Source organism: Nanorana parkeri, unplaced genomic scaffold (assembly GCF_000935625.1).
Source record: "Nanorana parkeri isolate BGI_ZX_2015 unplaced genomic scaffold, ASM93562v1 scaffold24, whole genome shotgun sequence".
In the NCBI taxonomy this organism is placed as follows: Eukaryota; Metazoa; Chordata; class Amphibia; order Anura; family Dicroglossidae; genus Nanorana; species Nanorana parkeri.
The window spans coordinates 1,568,104-1,578,688 of record NW_017306292.1 but is presented as its reverse complement, the minus strand read 5'-3'; the positions used below and the strand labels follow the sequence as shown (position 1 = coordinate 1,578,688).

General features: G+C 43.0%; 1 protein-coding gene across 2 annotated transcripts in view; it reads right to left on the bottom strand.

Annotated features, from left to right (window-relative positions):
* Window positions 1-10,585, bottom strand: part of TMEM33 (transmembrane protein 33) — a 28,382-nt gene that overhangs the window by 7,108 nt on the left and 10,689 nt on the right. For both annotated transcript variants that reach the window (XM_018564559.1, XM_018564550.1), the window contains exons 2-5: window positions 8,563-8,618; window positions 7,237-7,331; window positions 4,823-5,010; window positions 2,276-2,343 (exon numbers count right to left, since the gene is read on the bottom strand). In XM_018564559.1, the coding sequence (XP_018420061.1) occupies window positions 2,276-2,343; window positions 4,823-5,010; window positions 7,237-7,331; window positions 8,563-8,607 (396 nt within the window). In that variant the 5' untranslated portion in view covers window positions 8,608-8,618. The remainder of the gene's footprint in view (window positions 1-2,275; window positions 2,344-4,822; window positions 5,011-7,236; window positions 7,332-8,562; window positions 8,619-10,585) is intronic.

Sequence of the window (10,585 nt, the reverse complement as noted above, 5' to 3'; positions counted from 1 at the left end):
TGAACAATTCGAAAGAAATCTTACATGGGATCATAAAACAAAGGAAAAAAATATCTTAATAATTCAATTATAACAGTAAAGGAACATCCAATATATAACGATATATGAACGATCCACACAAAAAAAATATATCGGAGTACAGTGTTCAGTGAGAAAAAAACGTAGAAAATGCGTGCAGAGGAAAAATAATTATTGATGGTATATATTTCTTAGCGGTGGTCCAACAGCCCCTCTTGGGTGGGTACTCACCAAATGGAGTTTAATCAAAGGCTTTTGGTTAGTGGCACTTGGGCTTGCAATCACGCTTTCAAACTTGGACCCAGTCGTTTCCACTCTAAGACCCAGCGAGGTGAGTGTTTGGTTTTCTCCCTTGTGACGCTAGCTGTGTCCCAGAAGCGAAGCTGGATCCTCTCAGATGTAGTGTTAGCTACTGCAAAATCCTGGAGTTTCGCTAACACTACATCTGAGAGGATCCAGCTTCGCTTCTGGGACACAGCTAGCGTCACAAGGGAGAAAACCAAACACTCACCTCGCTGGGTCTTAGAGTGGAAACGACTGGGTCCAAGTTTGAAAGCGTGATTGCAAGCCCAAGTGCCACTAACCAAAAGCCTTTGATTAAACTCCATTTGGTGAGTACCCACCCAAGAGGGGCTGTTGGACCACCGCTAAGAAATATATACCATCAATAATTATTTTTCCTCTGCACGCATTTTCTACGTTTTTTTCTCACTGAACACTGTACTCCGATATATTTTTTTTGTGTGGATCGTTCATATATCGTTATATATTGGATGTTCCTTTACTGTTATAATTGAATTATTAAGATATTTTTTTCCTTTGTTTTATGATCCCATGTAAGATTTCTTTCGAATTGTTCAGCATGGGGTTTTAGGCCAGATCGCTTAAACCCTAATTTCACTTCATTACCTGGTTGCACTAAGTTTCATACCACTTATACCTTTAGCGCTTTGATATATATTTCTTTACCGCTGAAAGGATTTTCCCATCCTCTTTTAGAGCTGCTTTAGGTCTTAATTAATAATACATATTTTTACTTTAGTTCCCAGCGAGGTGAGTGTTTGGTTTTCTCCCTTGTGACGCTAGCTGTGTCCCAGAAGCGAAGCTGGATCCTCTCAGATGTAGTGTTAGCTACTGCAAAATCCTGGAGTTTCGCTAACACTACATCTGAGAGGATCCAGCTTCGCTTCTGGGACACAGCTAGCGTCACAAGGGAGAAAACCAAACACTCACCTCGCTGGGTCTTAGAGTGGAAACGACTGGGTCCAAGTTTGAAAGCGTGATTGCAAGCCCAAGTGCCACTAACCAAAAGCCTTTGATTAAACTCCATTTGGTGAGTACCCACCCAAGAGGGGCTGTTGGACCACCGCTAAGAAATATATACCATCAATAATTATTTTTCCTCTGCACACGTTTTTTTCTCACTGAACACTGTACTCCGATATATTTTTTTTGTGTGGATCGTTCATATATCGTTATATATTGGATGTTCCTTTACTGTTATAATTGAATTATTAAGATATTTTTTTCCTTTGTTTTATGATCCCATGTAAGATTTCTTTCGAATTGTTCAGCATGGGGTTTTAGGCCAGATCGCTTAAACCCTAATTTCACTTCATTACCTGGTTGCACTAAGTTTCATACCACTTATACCTTTAGCGCTTTGATATATATTTCTTTACCGCTGAAAGGATTTTCCCATCCTCTTTTAGAGCTGCTTTAGGTCTTAATTAATAATACATATTTTTACTTTAGTCTCTTCTCCAGAAGCGCAGATTATCCATTTCACCTTCATTTCCTGCCTCAACAACTTCAATCATCAATTACCTTGCCTCTTGGGCCGCCATACTGTCGTTGGCACCCTCCTAGCTATTAGCTTTTCCTGCCATCAAGCATTTTGTTATTAAAGAAAACTTCCCTGGCACCACTTTAGCCATGCATGCTCAAGCAACGTTTGAGTGGACAGCACAGCCAATGTCTGCAGCACAGCAAAGCAGGCACATCTAAAAGGGATCCCAGGGATGTATTCTTTCAATTTAATTCTTTTGAAAAAGATGCGAGGCAGGGTGCTGTGATGTTTACAGGAGCCTGCCGGGCCCTCCTACGAATGAGCAGCAAACCTATCCAGTGATGACATGTCACTAGGTCTTAAAACCAGTAAAATAATTTGATTGGAAAATGTTATTTGCATGTTAATTCATGTGGGGTGGAGCATTATATGAAAACACTAAACTTCAGCTTCGGACAGAATACTTACGTCCAAGATTTTTTTTGTCCATGATGATGCATGAAGCAATGAAAAGAGCAGGACAGGAAAGATGCTCACTGAAGAAATGCATTAAGGAAAAAAAAACACATTATGAATTTTTCTTTAGTTTCTATTTAATGAGATGTTATGGGTCAACCTAGAAACAAAAGGACAGTCTCTCTGTCCATGTCCCATTTTGGTTTTAATTGTGTAAATGCACTTTTTTTTCTTACGTGGGAACGATTAAAGAGTATTGTTTAGGAGATTTTTTTTTTTTTTAAAAGAAAAAACAGCAATAAAGAGCAAATGAATGCAGCAATTCCAGAGGCAAACCTGTACAAATACCAGAGAAATAATATGACGGGTGCCATTTGCTCCTCAAAAAGCTGACTGGCTGGTACGCCTATCCCCTGGCTTTGCCTTATGCCCTGACATTGACTCACAGACATGGAGGAAGTAAATAGTTCTGATCTGCAAACCTGATTTCAGGTCAGTGACAAAGTTTTGAAGCAAGACAATCAGCATGACAGCCAGGCAACCTACCCTTTTCTTAAAGGAGAACTATGGGGTCAGGGCTTTTTCCCATAGTTCTCCTTAGGGTAAAGGGAGGACACAAACTAGCGTCCTCCCGTCACCCTAAGCTCAGTATACCGCGAGCTATAGCTTGCGGTATACTGAGACGCAGCAGCCGGAGCGGATCCCGACATCGATGTTGGCGCTGGCGGGTCGGAGCGGGAAATCCAGCCCCTCCCCTGTCACGGCAGAGAGCTGTGACAGGATCGAGAGGTGAGTGAACACCGTTATGTGTTCGCTCGTTCCCGATCTACTAAGCCGACCTGTGACAGTCTCATTGTCACAGATCGGCTAGAACTATGAGGTGAGTGAAAAGCACTCACCTCGTAGTTCTCCTTGAAGGAGAGGCCAGAAATCCAAGCCTCCATGTTTTTTTTAATGGCAGGTCTCATTTTTAAACATTTTATGGTAGATCAAACGTGTAAAGGGGCACTATAAGTAAATAAGTGTTTTAGATGTATATAATACAGTGGTCACTACTATATCTGCATTTTGTGATAAAAAGTTGTAGAAAATACTATATAGTTTGGAGCATAAAATAACAGAAAACAAACGACTGTACTGATATGTCATCCTTCCTCTAAGCAGCTTAAACTTCTGTATCAGCTATGCAAGTGAGCTTAAAGTGACATTAAAGTCAAATTTTTCCCCCCCCCCCCTTCGCAATCCTGCTGTAGGGACTTACCTTAAATGATGCCTCTTTATCCGGTCATCTTCTTCTTTACTGTGCTTTCCAGCTGTCCCTCCAGCGCTGGTGCGGGTCTCCGATCCAGCGCTGACTCCTCTTCTCTCATGTCCCACGGAGCCAGTGCGGGTGCACGCTGCTCCATAGACTTGTGTCTCTCCTCGTCTCCCGGCCGAACATCTGAAATGCGCATGCGCCCGCCCCAAGTTCATTTGCGGCCGCCCGAGAAATTTTCAGATGTTCAGACGGGAGCCCGTGGCGGAGACACAGGTAAGTATTAACCCTTTTTAAAAGGTTTTTTTGTCTTTTAAAAAAAATGTTTTTGCATATAGCTACTGTTTGCTAGCAGTAGCTATATGCAAAAACACGCGAGGGTTTAGTAACCCTTTAAACTAACCTGTTATGGGGCGTCGCACATAGACAAAATTACTTTCTTTTTTCTTTAAAGAACAACAGGCACAAATTTTCCTAATCCTTACCGTAGGGCTACCCTTACACTGCAATAGTTAAGTGCTCATTTTCATCTAGAGACAAAATTAACAAAAAGTTATACTTACCTGAGCCTCACGGCTACCTGGTTGCTACGCCAGTTCCTGCAGCCACTCTCCTCCTCTGCGTCCTATAAACCGTATAGGACATGATGATTCACGGGACCTTAGAACGCTGGAGCAGAGTAGGAGTAAGGCAACAGGGATCAGTCTTAACAGTCAGCTAGCTGCGAGGTTCAAGTCAGTGTATCTTTTTTTATGTTGATCCCTAGACAAAAAAAGAGCATTTAACTCTCGCAGTGCGGGGGTAGCTCCATTGCAAGGGTTAAGACATTTTTTTCCCTGAGTTCTTCTTGCAAAATCCCACAAGAAGGGGCGGGAGGGTTGTGTCTATGGGATAGAAAGTGCACAGTGAAAATAATGAATCCTTTAAAATGATAGACAAATCTCACATTTGGTAGTTATGATTCCAGATCCCACTGTTGCATATGTGTAATATTTCTTCAAAGAAGCAATAAACCTGCTTTGCCTTTAGCTTTTTCTTTAGTAATTCAGCTTCCATGTCTCTGTAACACAGCCGTGAAAGCTTATTTACTAAAGCAGTTAAGACTTTTTACCCAATAAATTGTGTGTATATTCACTTCAACTATCCATTCCTGTGCAAATGAAAATCGGTAGATAGGGATTTGCTTTTGCTGACTATCCACACCTATTATTGTGAGAAGATTCTTAACTCCTTTAGTAAATCAGCCTCTCTGTCTTAGATGAAGGACCTGAGGAGTTTGTGAGAGGACACCAAGTAAAGGATACTAGTGACAGGGTATGAGTTGACAAAGATGAGTGAATACAACAGATAATGACAGCTATCCTCTAGCAAAGCCTGGCTCAGAAACGCTCGGCTCAGCTGGAAGTGAGGTAACCGCTGGTGCAGCCGTAGAGCACTGGTGAGAGCGTTGGCCAGCAAGGCACGTTGATAGAAACTGGCAGCTTCACTTAATCTGCAGATACAAAAAAATACAGATTACCACAATAAATTAGAAAGAAAAGGATAGATGGAAAAGGGTTTAAAAATACTGCATGATATTTTTTTGCCATCTGTGAAGAATATAAATTTATACAGAGAAGGACTGCTATAAAATCTGGCATATGGTACTTAAACATAAACCAGCCTTCTGATTTGGCATAGCAGCTGCTTTTCTAACATCTTTCCAAGACCAGATTGGTCAAACATTTTGGACCCAGGAGAAGTTGCATTAGTATATGTTACAATACTTTGCCCTGAATGATGGGCCAGAATTCCAGGCATTATGCCAAACTAACCAAGTAATAACAAAATGGTGCGCAAGCAGCACTGCATGGGAACAACAACAACATATGAAGATCTTGACATTCATCACATCTATGAGCCATCTTGCAAGCAGAAATGATTTGTTTAGTAGTCTAAAGCAACGTTCCCTGCTATAGCTTTTAAAATATAATTTCAGCCAATACAAAAGGTTTATGGTCTGGAAGATTTTTAGGCCAGGTTCACACTTGGGCGATCCCTGGCTGCACAGCATTGACTGTGCAGCCCCATTTATTACAATTGGCTTATATCCATGCACCAATCACTGAAAAAAGGTACATGTACCTTTTTCCACAACACGCACCTTGCGTTTTTTTCAGCTGAGCTTGTACGCACAGAATCGTGTGGGAAAACCGCACAACTTACCAGCCACGATTGGGGTGCCATTAGAAATTAATGGCACCGCAAAGTGCGATCAGCGGTTGTGCTCGATTCCGTGACTGCGGGGCAATCTGCGCGGTTCTGTGCACAATCGCCACATGGTCATGGATCGCCCAAGTGTAAACCTTGTTCTAACCATGTTTTACTATCCTCTCTCCACTGTCACATGCCAATAAGAAAAGCTGTATAATACCAGATGAGCAGTTCTGCATTCCCTTTGAATGCCAGTACTTATATACAGCAATAGCAGAGTCCCATCCTCTCCTCCAAAGGGTGAAATTTGGAAAATACTATAATTTGCTTAGCTCAACACATATCCCACTGCTTGACAGAGACCATGTAAAGTTCTGGTGGCTGTTGTGCTCAGGTACCAGCAGGTGGAGGTAGCACAGAACTATTGACAGGCAAGTATTGCTTAGCTATTTTTGACAGCTTTGACTTGGGGCCTATTTACACTTTGCTGTCCTTGCACGCGCGCAGGAATGTACACACGTTGCAACACACATTAATGAGGTATAGCAGTCCATAAATATAAAAATAAAACGTATGCAGCATGTTCCGATTCAGTGCATCACAATGCATAGTTGTGTATTACTGTGCATTGTGGTGTGCTGCAATGTATGCAACTTCGTGTGCTGGGGTGCTATTTAAAATTAATGGCACATAACAAACACACGTTACCGCGACACACTGTATCACAAAAGTGTGTTTCAGCCCTAAAAAGGACACCATGGGAAAAAATTAAAACCATTGCAATAGATTTTAGATCTTGATGGCTCCAGAACTGAAACCCATTATTTATTATAAATATGTATATAGCGCCGACAATTTACGCAGTGCTTTACATCAGTGCGCGTTCACATCAGTCCTAACAACAACTCAACAAAGCTGGATAAATAAGTGTCAGCTATGCCCCACAGGGGATCCAATCGTCGAATGTCTTTGGAAACCTTCAGACCAGTGGTTCTCAACCTTTCTAGGGCCGAGACCCCGAGGTAACTTTTGCCAGTTTGTGGTGACCCCCAACTGTAAAATTTAGGGATGCACCAATACTAGTATCTGTGTGGGCTCTCGGGAGGCTATGCAGGCTCTCAGGTGGCTAGTGGGACTCTCTGGTGGCATCCAGTGCGGGCTCTGTGGTGATCAAGCACTCACCTCCCCTCCCTCCTGCCTGCTGCCCTCTCTCTGATCCTCTCCGGGCTGCTGCAGCGCCATCTAGGAGAACTGACACTGCTGCGCTAGGAGTCTGAGGAGCATCTTACCTAGAGCAGCACAAGGCACGTGGGGACCCCCTCAACTGTGGGTTGCGACCCACTTTTGGGTCGCGACCCACAGGTTGAGAACCACTGCTTTAGACCAACAGTTTTGAGTGGAGTTATTAAATATGGATTAATGTGTCATCATTGGATTTTAGGACTAAGATTTTAAACTCTAGTTCCAGATTTTAGTCTTGTTTTAATTGTAGTCATTATGCAAGGACCAAAAAGTGATTGCTTACCCTAAAAGTGGAAGAATAAATAATGCTGAACAATATACTGTGAACCATCGGGAAAGCCACATTGCAGTGTCGAGTTTATTTACCAGCATAAATTGCTACAGAAAAAAAAAAAAAGAGACAGAAAAAACAAATGAATACACTTATTTGTATGAAATGCGCAGTTAGTAGTGACATTGCCATCATGGGTGCCAAACTGGTGCTTACTGTCCCATGACAACAGTTTCCCCAATCAATAACAAACATGAAATGTAGAGTCATGCCTAAAAAAAGTCAGAAAGCATTGTTTGTTAGGAATTTTCTGTAGACTTCAATACATGTATCTGCTTATAATTCTGGAACACACCCAATACAAGAATGCAGAGATATCAAAGTCATGAAATTATAAAGCTATACTTGGAGAAAAGTAAAGCTGGTCATACAAGGTTTTATTTTCTTTTGCTGAAACTGCAGGCTAACCAAAAATAAAGAAACAGATCGCCCGATTCACTCTAAAACAGCATAAATGGAGGAATCCCCCCGCTGGGCTATTGTGTGTATCCAAATAATGATGGCAGACATGATTAGTTGCCATCAATGTTCTGATCGAAGGATGCTGGATGGAAGGGTTCGGTCAGTGCCACCCACTGAGCGAATTTCAGCAGGTTCATCAACTAGTATCACTTCCTTCAAAATGGGAAACACTGACTTACAGTAGGTAAACCTGAACAATTAACTTCTGTGTTCTTTAAATATTTGAAATATATTGAAAGTGTTTTCTTATATCTGTTCAATAAGTGCAAAAATACCTGTTGATGCTGCCAGAAATCCAGTGAGCTAATCCGCTCCTGTACTCTCTGCAGTGTTACTAGCACTGCCCAGTTCACCTCTGAATTACAGAAGAACACCTCCCCCCTATGTTATGGAGATGAGGACCAGGGAAGGGGGGGTGTTCTGTAGCCCTAACATACTTCCTGTGCTAAGGTGACATTGCTGCTACTCCATAGATATAGTACAGTGAGTGAGAGTTGTCACTGTAGAACAAGAGATATGTTACTGGCAAGAAAGAAAGAAAGAAAACAAGCCTAAAAAAGAAAGAAAGAAAGAAAGAAAAAGAAAGGAAGAAAGAAAAAGAAAGAGAAAGAAAGAAAGAAAACAAGCCTAGAAAAGAAAGAAAATGCAGCCACCACATACGTGTATTGATAAGCTGCCTACTTGAAATTTATTTGTCTGAATTATGAAAAAGAAGATAAAACAAATATACAGAAGTGGAATGGGTGAAGAATACAGCCAAAACATGATGCTGTGCCAATGAAGTGATAGATTCGGAGAAGACAATCCACCACTTACCACTGCCCCTACTTGGGGAGGAGTGTTAGGAACAGAGTCCGCCATGGCTGCAATATCTGGAAAAACACAAGGAGCAAAATATGAAACGTGTCAAAGATCCTCTACTGCAGAAAGTGAATGCAATGTTTATTATTATAACGTTTCCTTGACATTTACAGCAGGTAGAGCAGCAATTGTTTCCTAAAATTTTTTTTTTATAACAATTTATTGAGGAACAAAGAGAGATTATAATGTTACACAATAATCAACAATCATCAGATGATGGAAGAAACTCCAACAGACCTGGCACACAAAACAAAACTTTGGTGGAAGAGGGACATAAGAAAACACAAAATTCTTGACAGCACAGAGTGCGGCGGGGGTCAGTCAGCTCCCTAAAATTTCAGACCAACATGTGCATTTAAAGTAGGGATGCAGCGATACCGGTATTTTGGTACCGATAATTTTTTTTGCGGTACTCACCGATACCAAATTACCGAGTAATGGAAGTACCATTCAGGGAGCCAGGTGGCGTGTAATGACTCGCCACCTGGCTTCCTGATTAGCCGGTAAGCGTGTAAAGAATCGCCACCCGGCTTCCCGATTAACAATCAAGTCTGTCCCCTCTTACCTTGTCCAGCCTGCCCCCCCCGGGGCCTCTCCAGCCAGAACGCGGCCTTGTTCCGGTACCCAGCCGGAGCCGTCTGGCCAATCAGGAAGCCGGGCAGCGCACCATTACACGCTGCCCGGCTTCCTGAATGACCGGGTAGTCGGCTCCATGCTCTCTCATCACAAGTGACGAGAGAGCATTGAGCCGCTTCCCGGCCAATCAGGCTTCCTGATACCGGAAGTAATCGTGCTAGGCATCGGAGCATTTGGGTGAGTACGAGTACTCGCCCAAATACTCGGTATCGGTGCATCCCTAATTTAAAGTATAAAACTATCAGGGGTATTCACAAAAGGGTGAAGAGTTTGGAGAAGGCAGGAGAAGTCAACAATCTAGGACAACATAACATTCCCTTCTCCAAACACTTCACCCTTCTGTGAATAACACTGTATGTAAAAACACAACCAAATCGGAGGATCATTAGACAGCATACTAATAGTGTAACAAGACGATAAAGCAAAACATGAAATTAGTTTTTGTTTCAATGACACTGGCAAAGTATCAATAAAGGACTTCTCTTTAACGGCTGTCTGTTCTGCTGAACTCCGATGCATTCAATGATTCATCATGCCATGAAGGTCCTTATTTAGGCACTTCCTGTTACAGTGACACAGCACTTTGTCCTTATTTCCCAATTGTTCTCCTATGTAGCCACCCTATAACACATGCTTCCAATTAAAACTACAAGTTATGTTAAACTGTTGTCGCCAATAGTAAACCCACTTTGTGATAGGCAATAAAGACATCACTGCAGTATATGGAGACAGTAAATGGTTGCAAAGAGTGTGAGAAAGATCAGTAGTGCTGAGATACAATTCACTTTCCAGCAGAGCTCATACTGGGAGAGGAAGACAGTTGTGCTGCATGTGCTGAGAGGGAACATGTAGAGAGCAAAGTGACAGAGAAATTAGTTCTTCAGTCGTCTACTTCTTCTTCACGGTCCAGTCAGAGCCAGGTTTAGCTGTACTACTTAACAACAGTAGAGGTGTCAGGGCAGAAGCCTTATTGTAAGGTCTACACCAGGGGTCAGCAACCCGCGGCTCCCGAGCCGCATGTGGCTCCTCCATTCCTCTGCTGCGGCTCCCTGTCCAGGTGCGGAACTACGGGGCCTGAGGCTGTGGGGGGGACCCAGTGAGGTCGGTCCTGGGTACCCCCCCGGTGGAAAATGCGGCAGTGCAGGGTCCCCGCACTGCAGACAGGCTTCTCAGCAAGGGGGCGGGTCATGTGACTCACCTCCTCTCCCGGCCAGGTCCCTAGTAACAGGTGGCGGGAGAGGAGACGTGTCACATGCCACGCCCCCTGCAGTGCACACCGTCTGGCTGCGATGCTGCCAGTGAGGCTTGGCAGGTGAGTCCGAATGAGGAGCCGGGGGTGGGG